The 20,794-nt window shown below is 45.6% G+C and overlaps 1 protein-coding gene across 1 annotated transcript in view; it reads right to left on the bottom strand.

Moving 5' to 3' along the window:
- Positions 1-1,692: 1,692 nt before the first annotated feature.
- The window catches only part of FAM219A (family with sequence similarity 219, member A), a 35,096-nt gene continuing 15,994 nt past the window's right edge, over positions 1,693-20,794 (bottom strand). Inside the window, exons 2-5 of the mRNA XM_009889727.1 lie at positions 8,150-8,252; positions 3,540-3,620; positions 3,140-3,194; positions 1,693-1,966 (exon numbers count right to left, since the gene is read on the bottom strand). Coding sequence (XP_009888029.1) covers positions 1,808-1,966; positions 3,140-3,194; positions 3,540-3,620; positions 8,150-8,252 — 398 coding nt within the window. The 3' untranslated portion in view covers positions 1,693-1,807. The remainder of the gene's footprint in view (positions 1,967-3,139; positions 3,195-3,539; positions 3,621-8,149; positions 8,253-20,794) is intronic.

Here is a 20,794-nt window from a genome sequence, read left to right as displayed (position 1 = left end):
GCCTGGAGTCACAGTGGCAGCACCCTGTTTTAGGGAGGGGGGGCAAACAGCTTTAACAGTTGCCTATACCAGCTAGTGAATAATAAAGCCCAGGGAATCTTGCGTGCCTGCTCTTTTGCTCATGCTGTGGATGGTACTGTGCTTTGCACTGCACAGAGTGAAACCTCAGGATGTTAAACAATTCTCCTCCTAATCATGAAGAGGACTTCTTAAAGGCTCAGCTCACTTCATGCAGATTTCAGATGGTGGATCTGTTTGTCGGGGTGGAGCTCAGGCTCTGCCTTGTGACTCAGGAGTTCTGATGGGAAGCTCAGAATTGCCCTTGCTTTTTTCCTTCCCCAGGCTATAAAGCAAGTGATGACCCAAGGCAGGCAGTCCTTCCTCCTGGCAGGGCAGGAAAACACACAGTCGTGCCTATGGCAGAAGATATCAACACCGAGAAAAATGTCAGCCCGTCCCTTGCCTGAGCCCTGCATATGCTGAAGCCAGCAGTGTAAGACCGGCCAGGGAGAGGACACGCTTCCTAATTCCAGAAATGATTTTACATTCAAAAAAAATCTGCTGGTCAACTGGCAATTCAGTCCAGCTACCTAATGTAACACCAGATTTCCTGACTATTCCAGCAACAAATAAACACAAATGCTCCCAACACGGGACAGCTCTAACACAGACCAAGCCTGGTGCACAAGTGGGCAGAAATGGGATAAACAATAGTTTCCTTTCATGGGTTTTTTTTTTTTTTCAGCTGAAGCTGTTTATAATCCTGCTGTTGCTGAAAACTCTCCTGAAGTCTGACACCACTACACAGATGCCTTCAGCGTTAACAAATCTCTCCCACAGGCACCAAGAGACACAGTGTCAAGAGAATATAAAAAGTCGAGCACTGTAAAAATGTGCTTCCTTCAACTAGCTTATCTGGCACTGACCTTCACACTGTACAGCTCTAGTCCTGTCTTGAGCAGGACTCATGTTTTCTTAGTTGAACAAAGTTTAAGATTTTTGGAAGCAGATGGGTCTCACAGGAATTAAGTACAGGTTGAAGTCAGTATACATGACTAGACTCAACTCAGGAGTATGGTAGTCTTGGGCAAGGACTGAATCCCCAAAGAGCACAGGTGGATTGCAGATGGAATCTGATGTGTTTGGTGATAATTTAGTGTGGAGCTAAGGGTAGATTGCATTGGGTATGTGACACAACAGCTCTAGCTAGTAGTGACTCACAGTGAAATGCCACCTATTTGTCCTCTTCACAAGTGAATAAATTGTGTCATGCTAGTCCTGGCTAGCCTCGCCATAAGAAAGGATGCCCTGGTCTGTTACCACTCCTGTGCCCCACTTACAGTATCATTTTGGTTATGCAAATGAAACAGATTTAGTGAATTAATTAAGAACTGACTTCCTCTCACTAGTAAAACCCCCTGACAATTCAGACTCACCCCTGATCTCACAGATGGACTGGTTTTGGTGGGCAGGATTACCTACAGGCCCGTCTGACCCTTCCCGTTTTGAAACAGGCACCTTACAAAATATCCCCAGTGCCTAGACAAATCAAGAAGGTATCTCTGGACCCCTCTGTATTCGCTCTCCAGACCAGTCAGTTCTGCCAGGCACTGCCTGGCACTTTGAGCAACTTCTCTTTTGCTTAACCATAGTTTAAAATAACTTATCAACCAATCATAAAATGCATTTTTTGGTTTCTCCTGGCTCCATGAACACAAAGAAGTGTACGTCCTACCATAGGAGGAAGCAATGGCTGTTATGTTTTACAGTTATAGTGGAAAGCACTGAACACAGCCTGCCGGCCTCACTACTGGATGTGACAGGTGGTGGAGGAGGTGGCTTGGCAACACATGCAGGTAGAGTTGACCGATTTAGGGGGGATTAGGTCGAGGTCCTCATCATCTGGGATCTCATCTAACCGGTACCCATCCTTTAGCAGCTGGATGTTCAAGTCTTGGTTGATCTGCTACAGACAAAGAGACAAACAGTCAAACACTTGACAATTCTTCCTTTTGATGGTCGGAAGATGAAGGAGGTTCCTTATTCTGGAATATATTTCCCCATCATCAGCAGCTGCCCCACCAATGAAAGAGTCTAGTTTCTTCCAGAATAGGAGTATTTAGAGTGAGATATTCCAGAGTAGCAAGTTAATAAACTATTTTATTCTGGAATAATCTTTCCATGAAGACAAGCCCTCATTTAAAGTAATGTAATAATAATCATAATAAACCACTGGCAGCTGGGCAATCCCTCCTCTCAGTCTGGGGCACACTATAGCAGTTGAAAGGTGGTAAAGCCTCTTGGCTCTTTGTAATCTCAGATTCAAGCGCTGTCTAACTAGATCTGGGTGAACATCACTTCATCAGGGCCCAGAGACGGCCCGGATTGTTTGATCTGGTTCTTGTTCTTGGCCGTTTCTCTGTGTTTCAGAGGTATTTTGCCCAAGGAAGGAATAAAAGGTTAAAGAGTTCCCAGCAGCTTATGTGCAGAATGGCTGCTCAGCACCCTGGATGTAAAATCAGGTCCTGCAGAAGCAGTCGCCAGAGGCTGAGCAACTAATTCAGGAGAGAGCTTGGGAATATATTCAGAAACAATGCAGAGGGATTAACAAGTCTGAGCTTCCTGCCTTTCCTCTATGAAAGGACAAGAGTTCATATCTGCAAGCCCTCCCTGGAATTTCTGCCTGCTCCAAGTAAACATGCACTGCGTGACCCTGACCCTCCCCAAGAACTGGAAATCACAGCACACCCTCAGATCCTTTATTTGTGTCCTTGGCAAGCATATGGCTGCTGAGCTGGCGTGACAGACAAGTTGATGCTTTTGCACCGCATGGGCCAACACTGCAGGACTGAGCAGAACTGGGAAAATCTTGAGTGAAGCCAAAGGTAGCTGTGAAAACAGCCAACACGCAGATCTGCAACTGTGCCATGGCAGTGTGGGGACGGAGCCAACTGGATCACCAGGGAAGAAAGAAACATGACACAGTTTCTGCCATGGCCCCTTCCAGAATCACAGAGTCTATAGGACTGGTAAATTCCTTGTGTAGCCTGTTTTGGCAGCACAAGGCCACCTTAAGCCGTTTCTGGCTGCTCTACTATTTGCATTCATGGTAAGGACGGCAGGAAAGAGTATAACTCACCTCAGCTGATGAGTATCCCGAGGAGGAATATCTGGACATATCAAAGTCATCATCACTGCAGGGAAGGACGAGATACAGCAAAGAAGGAAACAGTTAGAGAAACCTGTATTCCCTGGTTAGCCCTATCTTTCTTGTGCCATGAAGCTGTCCTTGAGGCACAAGGGAGTCTAGAGAGTAACTTTAATCTGTGACCCTCAGACCTTTTTATCAAAGTGCTCTTTAGTCACATCTCTTCCTACTTGTTTACACACACAGACCAGTTATGGCGTACACCAAAGGGCTCAGCAAGGAAGACTGCGAGTGGCCTGCAAGAGTGGCAGCAGGAGTTAGCTTCAGTGCTGCACTCTGGTATGAAAGCTCACTTGCACCGTAATGTATGTCTTATTAACACTTTGCCTACCTGTCCGTATCCAGGGCTACCAGTGGCTTTTCATCTGGACTCTGGTCTAATGACGAATAGCCCTTATTGGGAACGACGAGCCTGAAATCATTAAACATCGTCTGTTAACCACACAGTAAAGCTCGGTACCACACAAAGTCTAGGACAAAGCTATATGATAGCCAGGCCGTTGCCACATCACTTCCTTGCCAGCCCTCCCTTATCGGTGAAGATGGTTAAATGGCTGCAATTCAGTGGAAACAAGCTTTGTTTCTGGGTAGCTTAGAGCAGTTTCCCAGGGATGAACACTGGACGTGCCTTTGGAGTACGCTCCTCCCTGGAAGAAAAAACAGTTGGGACACTCCATGCTTCATTCTGGTGAACCTCCTTGTCATATCACATTGCTCATTTTTGTGTTGCTGTTTTTCCCTAGCAATGAATAGATGACACTAGCAATAAATAAATAGGAGAAGGAGGCTAGAGGAAGGCAGAGGCTCAGTGCTCCTACTATTCTACTACCGGAAATCAGTGATGTGGTCTTTCTGCCTGAGTCCCTACCCAGCCCCCCCCAACACAACACTTCTGAGGTCTCAGTCCTGAATTTGGTAATATGAGAAATATGAGCTGGTGGGTGCAGTGTAAGAGCTAGCAGTCAGACTAGCACTTTTAAAATCCCATTATTTTATAATGACTTTCATTTAATCAGAAGTGTTACAAAGGCTGACGATGACTTTGCACCTTTAATCGGCAGAGAGAGAGTTTGTGAAATGGAATACAGGCTTCAGAGCTTCTAGGATAAGAAAAATGCATTAATACAATGGTATCTACTTCACAACAGAGTTATTTCATCCACAAAACTGCACAAAGACTTTAGTTCATATTTCCAACAAGATCAACCAAACCAAGCAAATGGAATAAGATTCCATGTTCAGCAGCAGGGAATTTGGGAATGGTAACAGTTATGAAAATCTCCTTGTTAAGTGGGTTAACTCAGTTTTTCTCCCAAATGAAGAACTGGTCTTTAACAACACATAATGACGCACAACGAAGCTTCACTAAGATTTTGGGAAATATAAATCTAAAGATGATAATCCATCTCATCCGTGCTCCAACTGCTCTCTAACTACCTGAAGCGTTTTTATGCTTCTGCACAGAGAATTTCAGGAAGCCATTACAATTTTAAAAATACAAAAGCCTGCCAGGCACTGAAGACGGGCAAGCTCAGGGAGAGTAAAATATATAAAATGTTATCACAAAGCAGACACATACGTTCATGACTAGTTGTATTTTCTTACTGTGTTCACTGAAACGCAAGACTAAAGAAATTAATCTTAAAACTGATGCAGAATTTCCAACCTGCTGCACCAGGGGACTGGAGAAAATGGGATCCACTTGCAAAATTCAATACCCCTTCTCATAGTACTGGGACCATGCTCCTCCTGAAGCATGTAGGAAGGAAGTCAAAAAACAAAGAAGTCTGGAACTGAAGCTGTGATCTGGCAGCAGTAGCTTGCCCCTATCCGAAGTACTGACTTCCATTCTCGCTCTCCAGTTTTCAAGTCGCTGCTCCATATATAGTCACTGATGGTTGTTACCATATAATGAGTGAACAAAGCACTATCAGGGGATCTAGGAGAAGAACCCTTTGTGGTGCAATTTACTTGACTGAAAAAAAAATAATCACTACATCTTTTTCTTAAGAAATGTCTTTTTTCTTCATAACACAGAACTTCAATTTTTCTGCAACAGACAAAATCTCTGATAATGTCTCTGCCCTGATCTAAGTCTTTCCCTCACATCCTGATTGTCCTTATTTTCGCTTCCCACTGTCCTTGGAACACAGCTGGGTAGCAGTCGTAGCTGCTTTCATCTGCAGCTGTCCCAGTATGAGCTTCTTGCCTTGGTGTTTTTGTTCACTTAACATGACATATGTTATGACATAAATCTGAGCTCGGGTTATGCTCAGAGTGGACTGAAATATCTGGCTGCGCCCAAGTGGTGTGGGTGGTGTTGTGGGCTCTGCTTGTGCTCATAACAAGTGTGCCAGCATCACCCCAACCTTGTTCACATTTTATTTGCTCTTAGGGAGACTGAGTGTGTTATGGATCTAGATCCTTTCACCTCTAAGGCTGCCTGTGACCCTGGCCCAGGAGAAGACCAAATGGTGAAGGCAACCTGTTCTTAGGTTGGATGTCAGAAATTCATACAGATAATACAGAAGAAGAGAAGCCTTGGGGAAAGAGGAAGAGGTGGAGTAGAGATTACAAGAGCCAATGTGTTCTGCCTGAATGAAGCAAAATATATTTGATGAGAACAGCAGAACTGTTAAAAAAGGGGAATTGGCTTTAGCTTATTCTCCTCCAGCAGAGACCAGAGGAAGCCAGCAGTTCAGACTTAAAGAGTAACCATAACCTGGACATTTTGGAGTGTATCCCACTGGAATATCTCCCATTACACTGCAACGAAAAGAAGCTGCTTGAACAAGCTTGAGGCATTTCTGCCTTCCTGGGGTTGCCACAGACTGAACCATTCTGAGGTATTACTGGGGCTGTGCTTGTGGTGCAGCTTGGTTCCTAGAAAGCAAAGGGAGCTGGGGGATGAAGGTCCCCCATGCCAGACCCCTCCCAGCCATATGGCAACAACAGAGCTTGGCTATATATGCTACTAAAGCAATGGCAGCAAACCCCTGTTTTGCAAATCCCAAGGGGTGCTTCTAAAAGCTGTGTGAAAAGTAACTAAGAAAAGCACGTCTACTGCCAGCAGGCTTCGCTTGGCTGTGGAGGAGTCCTCGTATCCTCTGAACAGTGCTCAGGTGTTCAGAAATGGAATAAAGCTGAGCTAGCTGTTTGAAAGCTTTTGTCAATAGGTGTCACTGCTCTGCTCTTCCCCACTCATATCACTCTTCTTTCCATTGGCAGCTCTGAAACAACCACCTCACCAAGCAGCAATCACTAGTTTTATAGGTAGGTGTCTGTACTTGTCTCATCCTCTGTCCCTTACCATCTTCCTCTGCTAATTTCAGGCTTTCTAAATCTCTCTAGCAGCAAATCTGCTACCATTCCTCTCAGGAAGCAGGCATGCAGCCTACTGCCAAAAGAAACCAAGTTTTTCCAGCTTGTATTTGGAAAAAAAGGAGGAACAGCGGGCATGGAAAACCCAGCTGAGAGCATTTGCTGAAATTCTTGCTGCCACGAAGGGCCTGGCTCTTTTATATCGTCTCAACAACCAAACACAGAGCAGGGAGCAATGCAGCGTATCCCACCAACATTGCAGAGGCTTACAAATAAAACTTGACAAAATCCTGGCATGATTTATGACTATGTTTTGGATTTTGGGAATTAATGTGAACAAGGGATCTCATCTATTGGATGTGTTGCATACAAAGAGGCTCCGACCTGCAATTCCCATTCTACTTAATATATGGTAATCCATGCAACTTTCCCATTCCTCACTACACACCCAGCATTCAAGCAGATTCTTCCGTCATTTTAAGTGAGGTCCTCCACTAAAACCTGACACTTTTCTAGTAGTGTGCAAAGCATGCAATTCTGTGGGGCTCAGGGGTGTTCCTGCCTCCTGAATGCAGGTAAGTAACACATCAGTGTCCTGAAGCTTGCACGGAAAAAACCAGAAATACTCCAGAAGACAGTATTCAGCTAGGAACGTCTTTGTTTACAGTGATTTGTAGAACTGTCTGATGCTGTCATACAGGGATGTGCCAAAGCCGCTCCAGCAAAGTATTACCATGCTGTTCGAAGTGTGGAGGAGGTGTAGAGCAAAGCACACAGAGAGGGATTATTTACAAGCCTTCATTAAGTCAATCAGTGTGGGGAAGGGGTCATCATCAAAAAAGAGCAAGGGAACTACTGTGATAGAAGCAGCCAAGAAGAACTAAGCTCTAAACCAGTTTGTGTTACATGAAGCAGTACCATACTTCTCCCACTGGCAGGATTATGTGTTACATGAGGCTACCCAGAACATGCAAGACAGCTTTATTAAATCCCTGATTTTGACCAGGCTGGGCTGCCTGTGCATCCTACAGGGTGCACTGTCACTGGTCCCAGGCTCAGCTGTCCCTGCATCTCCCCAGGGGACGGGACGCAACATAGCACAGAGCGTTTGGGCCTGCCAGCTCTGGGGAGGGCCATTACTGTTCTCGCAGTGTGTTTGGCAGTAGGCGAATGGCAATCACAGAATCACAGAATGGTCAGGGTTGGAAGGGACCTCTGGAGATCACCCAGTACAACCCCCCTCGCCAGGGCAGGGTCACCTACAACAGGTTGCACAGGACGGCATCCAGGCGGGTTTGGAATGTCTCCAGAGTGGGAGACTCCACAACCTCTCTGGGCAGCCTGTGCCAGTGCTCCACTACCCTCAAAGTAAAGAAGTTCCTCCTCATGTTAAGATGGAACTTCCTATGTTCAAGCTTGTGCCCATTACCTCTTGTCCTGTCACTGGGCACCACTGAAAAAAGACTGTTCCCATCCCCCTGGCACCCTCCCTTTAAGTATTTGTAAGCATTAATAAGACCCCCCCTCAATATTCTTTTCTCTAATGACCATCCTTGCCCATCCTGTGGCCATTAGGGATTGAAGCGTAGAGCACAGCTGAGTGTTCTTCCAGTCCTTTACCTTGTTCGTGCCATCATGTTGTTCTTCTTGGGCTGCTGATTAACTGGGCTTCCCATGTTGCCATTCTTCAGGGAGCCCTTCCGAGCCAGCTCCCTCTGCTTCTCTGCATATGGGATATAAAAGGGAAAAGCAAAATTAGGGCAATAGCCTGGCTGGCCACCCTACAGCTGCAGAACCCCAGATTTGATAGGGGCAAAAGGCACAGCAGAATTAATAGCAAAGGACGTGAGCTCTCCATCTCCCAAGGAGGGACACTGCAGAGCCCAGATGAGCTGTGTCCCATTTCCTCCAAGGTCACCAGGAGCTAAAACTAATGTATCTCAACTCACAGCAGCTTTTTGACACCACCACGCTAAGATGGTCATGGAGCTACTGAATGAGACCCATCTGGGGCAGAGAAAGAGCAGAGACCTTGTCTCCATTTGCACCCAGCTGCTGCATGGACCCCAAGGCTGTGCTTTGTGTCAGGCAAAGGAATTTATCCTTCTACCTTTTCTCTTCCTACTTAGGCTGCTGCTGAGGGCCCCAAATGGTGCTAGAAAAGTGTCTCCATCAAAGCAGCACCATCATTTAGTGTTAGTCCAACCTAGCTTGACACCAGGCCTGAGTTATTACTGTTTCCCTAGACGGCAACTCACCAGACTAACACACCCTACAGCAGAACGTGTTGCTGCCTTCCTTGCTTTTCCTCCTGGCAAATGGTGATGTCCCCCCTGTGACTTTCTCTTTTATCTCACATTGATTCTTGAGACCTTGCTCGGTTTATTTAAAAAAAAAAAAAAAAAGTGAAATATTTTGCAGCTGTATTTCTAAACAGCATATTGTTTGCTTAAATTTTCAGAGCATGTTCTACTTGCTGCTGAAGCATACTTTAAAAGATGGACAGTACGTCAAGCTTTCATTATGTATTCAGTGCAAGAGGGCATTTAAATTAGCTTCTCCTTTAGGAGAGACTATTTCTTTTAATAACTTCTCACCACAGGATCACAACTAGAATTCAGGTCCAAAAGCTAAGCCTTCTGCAGGTATCCAAGGTCTGTGCTGTATGGGATACAGCAGGGATAGGAGCGTATGGATGATGGCCATCCCGTGCCAGCAGGGATAGGAGCGGATGGATGATGGGTTTGCATATAAACTGATATTCAGTTTTCTGATTCAAAGCCCTTCCTTGTTTCTTGTAGAAAATCAGTTGGGTAGAGTTAGCGATTAGCCACAGAAGTTGAGCTAACTGCCTCAATCTCACCCTGCAACACCAGACGAGGCTTGTAAGGAAAAGTTGAGCATAGGGCCAGTAAGGCAGGAAAGGGCCTGGTTAAAAACATTCTCCAGAGTGTGAGAAAACATCAGGAAGTATTTCTGTGGCATGCCTGAATAATAGGGGTTTACCAGACTGCTGGCTGGGGAACCTGAATAGTGAGTTTGTTTTGCTTCTGCTTCCCCTGCAGTGTCTGAAATGTGCTGACGTATTTCTTCCCTTGCAGATTTTATTCCCCTTGGAGAGAAATGCACCTTTTCCCATTTGTCATGTATCACGGTGTACAAGTGCAAGGTGGGCCAACTCTGTCCCTTCCATATAGGTAAGAGCAAGGGGACACATGTCCAGGGCTGCCTTTTTTTGAGGGACAAATAAGCAGCAGAGATGCCTAGAGATCGTGATGAGTGTAGCTGAGGAACCTGCAGAGAAGAGTACATACCCGTACAAACTACACCCAGCCCTGCTCCTGCTGACAGCAGAGGTGAATAAATGCTCATTGAACTTGGCAGAAAAAGGATCAGATTAATAACTCTCTCTGGCATGAGCAACAAAGAGACCGATACAGGATCGAAGTCAAAACCTTAAATCAGAGTAATTTCTCAGGACTGGAACCTGCAAATGCATTGGTTATCTCTGTCTCCAGAATAAAAGGCTGGTATTCTGCAGGCCACGTGAATTTTGCTGTTCAGACATAGAGACATAAAGTGGGGTTTTATGGAGGCAAATGTTTACAACCCTAAATATAAACCAGCTTCCACCCATCTACACCAAAAGCTCCAGCGCTGACCACAAATACACAGCACTGAGATAAGCTGCCAATGCTTTAAGGGTTTGTATAATTCACAAAAGGCACCTGACTCAGAAACAAGGTTACAGGCTTCACTTTCTGCCAAGGCAGTTAAGGCCTGCCTGAGCCTTTTAAATGGACTGGTACACTCTACTTTCTATTGATTGCTTGGTACAAGCACTAATGGTCTTCTCCAACTCAGATCACTCATACGGCTGATGAATCTGGACTTTCGCTAAGTGTCTTTTTCCTCCAGTAGGTCTCTCCATGACTATTTCTATGCTATTACTGAATGCTACTGCAACTTGTGGGTCTGAACGATACGAGATTTTCTTTTTAATGCCTTCTTTCACTCATTTAGTGGCTTAGAACAAACCTTCCCAAAGCAATGTCAGCACATGGGTGCAGGAACATCCATGCTTGTGTCCCCAGCCAAATTTCTTAAGCATGAATCAACAGTTCATCTCCCTCTTAGATGCCATGAATCCTGAGTTCCTGGTGGCCAAAAAGTGATGGCTAGCAGTGGGAATGGGAAGTCAACCCTGTCCCAGTGTGGTAGGACAAGCTCCTGGAAGACAGTAGAGGTGTGTATGAGTCATGTTAGGCTTTAAGGCAAGAAAACCACTATCAGAGCTTTACAGGTATGAACTACTGCTACTTCCACCATCACCCAAAGGAACTGTTGGGCGGCAGTCTCCTGAAGTAATTCTGGGCTACAAATTCCAGCCTCGCACACCAACCATCAGCTCCATCAGAATGAGGGAAGGAGGTTTTCACCGCCCATTTTTTGCTTAGTGCTTCCTCCTGGCACAGCAAATGGAGCTTGTGAACCCCATTTCTAGGTAGTGCTCTTTCCCAGGCTTCTGGTTCTTTTGGTTTTGGTCCCCAGGTGTTTCTTTGAAGGCCAGGGCCCTGAACTCTGAGTACCTAAGATCCTTCTAGAAATGTGACTGATTCAGGCACTTCTGAAGGTGGGAATTTCAGGGTCCAACATTTCAACAAAACCCTGCAATTTCACAAATTAAAGTTGTTCTCATAGAAGTTGCAATCAAACACATAAACCAGCACTGTAAAGAGAAGGTGAGAGAAGGAACCACAGTCTAGCCTTGATAAGTAAATGGCATTTTTCTTTAAAGTTTGCCCCATATTGGCTGATGCTACACCCACTGAGTGTGAATCCTAAGATCACAACCCTCCGCTGACCCAGTTGTGCTAACCTGTGTGTGAAACATGGGAACTATGCACCTGAGCAATTCTCAGGGAATGAAAAACTAAGATGCTCTTTCCTTCTGAGTCATCCCACACTCTCTGATATGGTAGTCAAGTGTGCCCCACTGGACTTAGACGAGACCCATGTTCCCATGTCTCGCCCAGCCTCAAGGCCACTGCTTAGCTTGAGATGCTGGGGGCCTGGTCCCACCAGAGAGGACAGGCATAGCTTGTCCTCAGCATCTGGCAGTTTCTGGCACTGGCTATGAAAAGGCTCTCCATGTCCAGGACTGCTTGTGCTGCTTGAGCGTTCCAGTATGTACAATGAAATTCCAGGAAGGCAATGCAGCTTGATGGAAAATCAATGCTGACCCTACAAAACTGCCTGCTTCTGGGCAACTCTGGGGCACTGGAAGAATGAGGAAGGGTTAACAGGCCTGCCAAATACAGAGAAAATGGGACGTACAAGAACAAATGAAAAAATGGAAGACTGTGATTTACAGCCACTGATTATTTTGTGTCTGGTGAGTTTTCTGTTGGATGACAAGTGAAAAGCTAACACAGCAGAGATACAAGGTGAAGGACAGAGACTTGGAGATGGGGAAGCCAGAAGAAAACAAGGCTGCCCTCCAGCTACTTCAGGGAAATCACTAAGTGCTGGCAGTAAAAAAAAACAGTGTAATAGCAGAGGTCCAGTGATGCTCTTTACATGGCATGTGCAAGTATTTGAAATAAATTGTTTAGCTTTCACTTCACGTGGCCATTCTACTTTTTGCCATTGTACTCAGTACTCATTGTACCACTCACACTTGTGGTTTGTCACTCCCCTTCCCATGAGGCGGTTATGGGTGACTGAGTACACTGTGAGTACAGGTGTTATGGCTTGCAGAGCCAACAGGCAATCATTAGCAATACCAGCAGGGCTGGTACAGCTGGGGGACGGACAACTTTACCCAAATCCAGATTCCTGCTCGCTTTTCACTAATTCTCCAGACAGACACTTCCTTGAAGAAGCAGGATAGAGCAGAAGAGGTTGGGAAGGCATGAAGCAGCCTGCATGTGCCTTTGACATTAAGTAGTATGGTCAATTAGGAGTCGGAAGATGCTGTCTGATCATTAGTAGGGTTGCTGCGTTGGGTAATCTACCTGGCTCCACGCTTGAGTGGAGCCAAGTGGCATTAGCTTCTGTTTCAACAGAGAGATTGGAGAACACAGACAGCTGTGCTGTCAGCCTGACGCACTGGGGAATTTGGCTGCACCGGTTCCTCTTAAGCTAATTCTGGACATTGTGTCAGAATAGGAACACATGGAGTGGCATGTGTGTGCGTTTGTGTCTGTGTATGTATGTGAGGAGGGGGTCCAGGATCCTTTTGACACCACTATACTGCTCTGAACAGCATGTGGGGCAGACTTTCATCTGGACCTGCCAACCACCACATCACATCTCACCCCTCCTTTCTTGTCCACCTTGTCACTTCATCTGTAGGACACTTTGTCCCCTTATGACATTAAAATCATTTAAAGAAAGAAATTGGCTCAACGAGGAAGCTGCTATGTTTGTGCTAGCCTCACACCAGCCTGTTCTGCTCGCTGACCCTATCTGAGCCATTCAGCATCTGCTCCAAGTGCTGCTTTGAAGCACTTTGAAGGTAAGCTCTACTGGTGACAAGACAACAGCCAAAGAAGCCCACAGAGCTCTCAGTAAGTCCGGAATAACACCTAAGTGTAAAGGAGCAAGGAAAATGCATGCTGCAGACGCAATCAGGATCATAATTGGTCCAGCCTTGCATCCTGTCTGGCAATGGTCTTGTATTATAGCTGCACGCAAAGGTCCTCAATAAGATGGTGCCTCAGCATGCTAAGCACTCAGCAAACCATCCCTGCCTTGTTGCTCTTTCACCTGCCTGATTTAGGATGTGTCAGAGAATGGGCAAATAACTGCATGCTGACAAATGAAGCACAGTCCCACAGGGAACCTCCGTTAGAGAAAGCTGTGTCTAGCTTGAGAAGGGCTGAATTCTCCCATTACCACTGGGAACAGCTACAGCCTGAACAAATGGTTTCAAGCACTGCTGTATTGTTTAGCGCAATTTAAAATGGTTACCTGTTCAGCTGGCTGGATGTACCTAGCTGCTTTATGATGAGAGAAAATAGTAATGGAGCATGTGAAGCAGAATGGACTTAACATGAATGTGTTTATGTTAAAAGTCAGACTTGAATAAATCCTTACAATTACTCCTCTGGTTTCAGTGTTTAAACAAAATCATAACCAGTTTTAATAACATTTTCCTGTTTCTAAAAAATTAAATGCTTAACAGCTTCTTTGCTACGTGTTGCTGTGTAGGGGGGGCATTGGTTTTGCCTACACTCTGCTCCAAATCAGAAATGGCAAAAGTAGCCATATGCTTCAGTCTCCTGTAGAAGTGATGCTTTTGCAATATTAGGCAAAGCAGACAACCAAGGAGTTTGGTGAACATCACCCTGTACTATGCTGAGGAGCTATTTGGACGGTCAGACCTCCCCAGATCTGCAGTTCCCATTTGTCCTAAGACAGTGAGTGACTCTGGCTGTGGTCAGACAGTGATGGGTGGAGAGTTGTGTTTAGGATGCCATCACCTCTCACTGCCATCCCGCTCGACTACGTGCACCACCCTCAACTGAAGCAGCCTGATCAGCACAAATGCCAATTAGTGGCAGACGAGGCTGATTTGCTTCCTCTGCGGTGTGGGCTGGAAGCAGGCAGATGCTGACTGCTCCTGTCTCTTTGCTGAGAGCCGCTGGCTGAACCTCGCTAACTCAATTGCTTGTGAACCTGCCTGACCAGGGGGAGATGGAGCTTCCTGCTATGGGGTGCCTTGTGGGTCCATCTGCTGCAGTGGGAAGACAAAGAGAAATTAATCCACTGTGTCAGGGCTCTATTTTTTTCATCTTCAAGGTCTATGAGATGAGATTTTGGGATGTATTTGCCTCTCTGTCCCCCACAGTCAGCCAAACTGCTTTAGAGGCTGAGGACTGCAGCGATTCCCTGATGAATTCTACCTCCGCAAGCAAGCTGAGAATTTAAATTACACAGTAAATAAAATTAATGTGTCTATTCAGATCCCACTGAATGATGAACAGAGTCGTGAGCAAACAGAGGGAGAAAGAACTAAGTGCTGACTATAACTTCCACTTCAAGTCCAAGTCCTGATTTCAGCTCACTTACATCATTTAGCTTGGGGACATTAGCATGCATCTAGTTAACACTGAAACCTTCACTACCTTTCACCTCAGACAGAGAGTATTTGTCAGCGAGGACTGTGTCACTTCTTGGAGAGATTTCAGGGTACGTACATCAATAGGGGCTTTGCCTGCAGGCTGTATAGAAAAGGAGGTGTAAGAAAACTGTGTGCTGATCCCAGTGAGGGCGGTGTTCCCTGGGGAAATTTGGAGAGTGTAAGTGTGACCACATGGGTGGCATTAGCACAGCTGATGGCTGTCCTTCCCTGCATTGCAAAGAAAGGGAAAAGAAAAGCGATTTTTGCTGAACGGGGGTAGCAGAAACAAAAAAGATCTGCCTGCGGCCAGCCCCCTGCTCTGAATACAGGGAATATGGTTTCAAGCTGATACGCGCTGGGCATCAGTGTTGGTTATTCAAGACAGACCAACTGAATCAGGATTACTTCATTCAACTTCAGAAAAGACTGTTCAGATAAGCAAGGGTCAGATACCTAAGTCATACAAGCACCAACTTGGGCAAGACAGTGAACTATGCCTAACTGAAAACTGGCTAGCAAAAGCAGGCAAATAAATCTGTCTTCCAAGATCATTCTTGGACCAGGTTTTAAACATCCAAGCAGCTGCATTTCTACACACCAAACCAAAGTGCCACACTATTCCTTAGCACAGAGGAAGACAAGTAAATGAGTGCCCCAGTCCAGACCAAATCTATCATCTACTTACACCAAAAGCATCTCAAAAAATGACTTTATGTTCCAGCAGCATGTTCCCATCCCCTAGCCACACCATCCCAGCCCCAAAGCTCATTTGCCTGACCCTCATGTGATTATAGGAAGGAATGATTTCTCCGTTTATGTCCACTACTGGGCTTTGACATGTAGGAGAGCAGGGCAATCCAGTGCAGTTAGACATCTAGCAAAGAAGACCTTATTGCTGTACACTGTAGGGGAAAAATTGTTATTTTGGCCACAGAGCATTTTACCTCTTCATGGCATTACATAATCACGCATCATCTTTGTAAACAGTAAGTTGTATTTTATTGCCAGGAGGAAGTATTTAACTGGGTTACCTTAAAGCCATGTACAGCATCTGTGGCAGCAGGGGAGCAGAGAACTGGGATTCCTGGCTCCCAGTCCTCTGCCTGAGCTGTCTCTGCAGCCATTTTATTTAGACAGGTTGCGACTACGTAGCAGCAGGCAGCAATTAATCTCTCTTCATCTTTGAACATCTTTCTGTACCTATTTCAAAGGCATCTATTGTCGCAGCTCCCAGCTCACAAAGGCATTTTGTTGTGATTCAGCCTGTGCTTTTTCACTTAATTTTTAAGGATTGAGACCTTTATTCCTAATGGCTGCAAAATACTGCATATAAAGATTTCAATTAACACTGCCAAAACTGGAATATATGAACAGTATCAGTTTCATTTAAATGTGGTGAGTTTTTTCGGGTGGGTTTTTTTTGACATTTACCTTCATTTATTTGGTATTTTTATGTACTTTTCAAAGAATATTTTTACTGTCAGCCGGAATAACAAAGTTAGATCTCTGGGGAGTGTTTGCATCCTGACAACCCTAGCTAAAAAGTTGCAGTTTATAAACGGAAATCTACAAAACATAATCGTAAAACTGAGCTCCTGTCTCCCTTAACATATTTTAAAGGGACAGAGAGAATTAAGTTACTTCACCAGGAAAGAACTTCTGCAAATGCTCCCTCACCGCTTCTACTCAACTGAACACAGATTTAAGTCAAAGCCATTTGCTTGACCCTGCTGTATGATGTAGCAGACAAAAAAAAAAAAAAAAAGACAAAAAAAGGAGTCTCTTAAGTGCAATTTAACTCTCTTCATTTAAATAGCTCTCTTCATTTAAAGTGTGCTAAATTATGCTAAAGGCATAATCTACCAGATAAGCAGAGTTGATATTAGTGCCCATACCACATTTGTTACGGGTCCTGACGTTTTGTGAGAAAGCATCTAAGGTCACCGATGCATGTAGTAAGTGTGATGTGTATTTAAGAACGTAGCAGTACAAACTTGCCTAGCTGAATACTCACAGCCTTCTGTTACACAGATATCATCATATAGTGCATATTTGTATAAAAACCACTTGAATAGTCTGTCATAAGTAGGCTTGAACTGCACACACACTTAGTCAAATGTCCATGCTTGCATGAGTCTAAAATATACACTAAATGATTGATCTATGGCAGACAGCATGTGTTTTACAGACTATATAAACTACAGATTTAATTTATTGTTAATATGTTGTCACTGGGAAAGCATTCACTGGCTGTCAGATACCACTGCTTGGAATGACTTGTTGAGTTCCCATCTAGTAGCCAAAACAAATAGCAACAGAAGTGATAAAGCCACAGGCAGCACGTGAGCTTGGAAGGGACTCGCAGCTTGCTGACTCCAGTATCTTGCTTGGAAAGGACCCTTGGACTTTCCTTGTTCCCAGGACTGGACTGCAGCTGACAGTCCCAGCTGTGTTTCTGGCTTTGATTTAGCAGCAAAATATTATATATTTGATCCATTTTGTTTTGTCATCTGCCGCACTGGGTTTTGACAACCCCATGCATTTCAAACAAAATTCTGTATTTTCTTTCAAATAAAATGAAAGCAGACAAAGAAAGGCAACCAGGCTGGTTAACATGCTGAATGGATGGATACTCCCACCACGCTTTGAGAAATCCTTGCTCTGCAGTATGAGTTTTCTTCCCTGGGAAAGGGACAGAGAGAGTGTTACCAACTTAGCATGTCACCCTCCAAATACTCTGCTCCCCAGAAGAGGATTTTCGGGCATTGTTTCACTAGATGAATTGCCTGTTTACTATGAATCTCCATGGGAGAACAGGATATGTACAGCCCAGGGTGCCTCTTCCTGCTATTCAATTTACCAGGCCCAGTCACAGGTACTCAGATTTGCTGCGGCTCCACCAGAGAGTTGCAAACCTGCTCCCTTAACAGGATTACTGACCTGATCTCTCCCTTAGCGAGATTGCCATTGTCTGGAAATTTGACAAACGGCCTTAGAGCTCAATTAGTTATTTAATAAGTTTATGATTAACCAATCTGCTGATTAAGCTTTCATTAATTAAGCTGGCATGAATTCTATTTCAGAGGGATAGCGGCCCCTAATTTAATACACTTCCTCTTGGAGCAGGGTTGCGGGTCTCTGTGGGAGCTCTTGTGTGTGGCATGCCCCGACACTTCCCTCTGCTGCTTCAGAAGCTGTCTGGGTGGCACCTGGAGCTACTGCCAGATCACCGGGGCACGGTGGCCCCTGGGGACAGCTCGGCATTGCAGTCCAGTTCTCATACCTGATGCAGCTCAAAGTCTCCCGCACCTCTCTTCTGAAGTCTCGCCAGACAGTGCAGAGACAGGCAGGCAGGGCTTGTCCAGGGCAGCTGCAGACCTCACAAGTACAGTTCGAAAGAGCCTAGCCTGTCATTTTGATATCCACGCTGCTCTCATCTGGATTCAGACGGGCGGCACACCCCAGGGTGGAGTGGGAACTCCTTTCCTTTTTCTCTTTGCAAAAAGCTTAGAGAAACCTCATGGCTTCACCTCTGGCTTCATCCTTTGCCTCATGCTCTGAAGGATGGGGCTAACCGGGTGCTGCGATCTCTTCCTTGTAGAGTGCCTCGGCAGAAGGGGCAGGATGCTGCCACCTTCCTCCTCCAGTTCAGACCCTGCTTTGGCACAGAAATCAGAACTGGGCTCAGGGATTAGTCCCAAACTATCAAAAATTATTAAACCTTTTCCCGTCCTCAAGGGATCCCTTGTCTCCTTTCTCAGGTAGGGCTGCTGTCAGTGTCAGCCAGTAGAGGATGGCAGAGGGGATGGTAGGATGCTGTCGCCAGCTATTTTATGTTCCTTAATGTCCTCCTCCTTCCAGATGCAGGGCTGAGGGTTTGGCAGCTGCCTTTTCCTTCCACCTCTCAAAGGGACTGGTGGCAAAACACAGCCATGCCTCAAAATGGCAGAGGGAAACAGGACTGGCCAAGGAAAACTTATGTCCCTGCTGAAACCCCTGAGAAAGGGGCTTGAAAAACAAGACGAAAGACAAGGTTGCTGGCTGCAGCTGCTTTGAGTGCTGCAGGAGGGGACAGAGGGCTGGGGGATGAGAGATGTCGTCCCAAACTGCAGAGCCCCGCAGCTGGAAATCGGACATGTGCACTGCTGAACTGAAGCCTCTGTCAAAGGAGTGGCAGTTCCCGTGGCTGGGAGAGCTCAAAGGGACTCACGGAAAGACTGACTCACGCTGAAGACAGCAGTATTGTACAGGTAATGATGATGACAGTTCTTAATATAGAACTCTGATGTCAGTGAAACATGGTTTAGTATTTTAATGCTGAGGTATTTTACATCTTTGTTATCCTTTGTCAGGACAGTGCATGGGGCAGTGATGGTCAGAAGTGGTTTGTTAAGACAAGCTGTCGGGCGCTGGTGTGCCCATTCAGGGCTGTGGTTCTGGCACTGCCAGCCCAGCGCCGCTCACTGCCGGGCCACAGCCAGCCCCAAAGGAGAAAGGATGGGTGCAAAACCACTGCTGGCCTGAACAAGTTTAACACTGCTTTTGGTGGGACTGTAAAAGGGAGTCTAGGTGAAGGGGAGGCAGGTATAACCTAGACTCTGAATGTCGGACCCCATGTCTCACTCCGCACGTTACTAATCTTGCAGAGACTCATGCTTTTCTGCCTTGACGCAGCTAAAGGCCTGATGACGTCCCACTGATGGGCAACTAAGCCCACCTCCCCCAGACAGCAGGCAGGGGAGGTTTCTGACCCTGCCTCCTAGCTGCCTGCTCTCAACACCATAGCACTAAATGAGATTCCTGGCAACGCCGCTGCCGCTGAGTCCCTGCTATCTGACCTGCTCTCCTAAACGACCCAGTGAGGCAGAAATTCTGGCAGACCAACATTTTTACCCCCCTCCTCGATGGCCAGCTGTATGCACTGAAGGGAGGAAAAATCCCAGCTTGGATTTGCTTATGAAAAGACCATTAGCTAAGGATTTTCTACAGCATTTCTAAAAGAAAAGGGAGGAGAGAAGCAAAAGTAGTACAAGAATTATCATAACTTCTGTGCCCCTTGCATGCCTGGGTCAGGTTTGTGTTGGGTCACAGTACACACATGTTCAGCTTCACTTGGCACATACATATTTGTGAGATAAAATTGCCAGCTGCATACAAACATAAGGCTTATTGTTGTATAGTTACCTGTTTGGCTGCCTGACTGGAGCTGGAGGTGAGATGAGAGGAACAGAAGAGTTGTAAGAGTAGAAGAAAAGAGGAGAGAAACAGCCTGAGGAAATTAAGACAGAAAACAGACTGTGCATAAGCAGTTCAGGCAGCTAACATGTTAGGTGTTTCAGTGATGTACAGTACCTCTTGGTTCCAACTTCAGTTTGAATTATCTTTCAATAAATGAGATTTACAACAGGCTTTAACTTGCATACAGACACTTAAGCATAGGGAAAGTGGGTTGAATTTAATGATGAAAAAGTGGAGTGAGGAGGGTCAGCTTTTTTTCCCGGATAAAAACTTTGCCAGAGTCTGCTAATTCCAATCCCTTTTGAAGGACTTTAATAAGAAATGACCTGCCTGCCCTTTAGCCAGGTGATGCTGCCGGGTGGACAGGCAGAGGTGAAAGAAAGGGAAGAGGAGATGGCAGCAGGGAGATGTTGGCTGGGTACCACACATCTGCTGATGGAGCAGGCAGCAGGATGTGCAAAGAACAAAACCCTACAGACTCAAATTTAGAGCAAAAGACATGACGAGCTGGGGGCTGTTATCTTAAGGCATGGTGGGATTTCAGAGAGCTTTTGCAGAGTTACAAGCTTGCTTCGTTTTCCTTTATGCTATGCATTTTTGTAAAGAAACTAATTTTCCTGTTCATAATCTGTTTTGAATCAAGAACACAGATTTCCATTTCCAACCAACTGCATGCAGGGCTAGTAGTATCAACTGCCACATTTTTTTCCTCATTATTTCTCCCCGTACAAGCTTCAGCAACTTTAAGCCATAGTGCATCTCAAATTACCCTGGGGACAGAAAATAAGGATGACAGGATAAGTCCCGGAGACAACTTCAGAGTGAAGCAACATCAGAAGCTCTCTCTGAACGCACAGGCTGGGGCGGCTGCAGAAGACGGGGGGCAGGAATGAGGGACC

Source organism: Charadrius vociferus, unplaced genomic scaffold (assembly GCF_000708025.1).
Source record: "Charadrius vociferus isolate BGI_N301 unplaced genomic scaffold, ASM70802v2 scaffold37, whole genome shotgun sequence".
Lineage (NCBI taxonomy): Eukaryota > Metazoa > Chordata > Aves > Charadriiformes > Charadriidae > Charadrius > Charadrius vociferus.
This window is presented reverse-complemented; position numbering and strand designations above follow the sequence as displayed.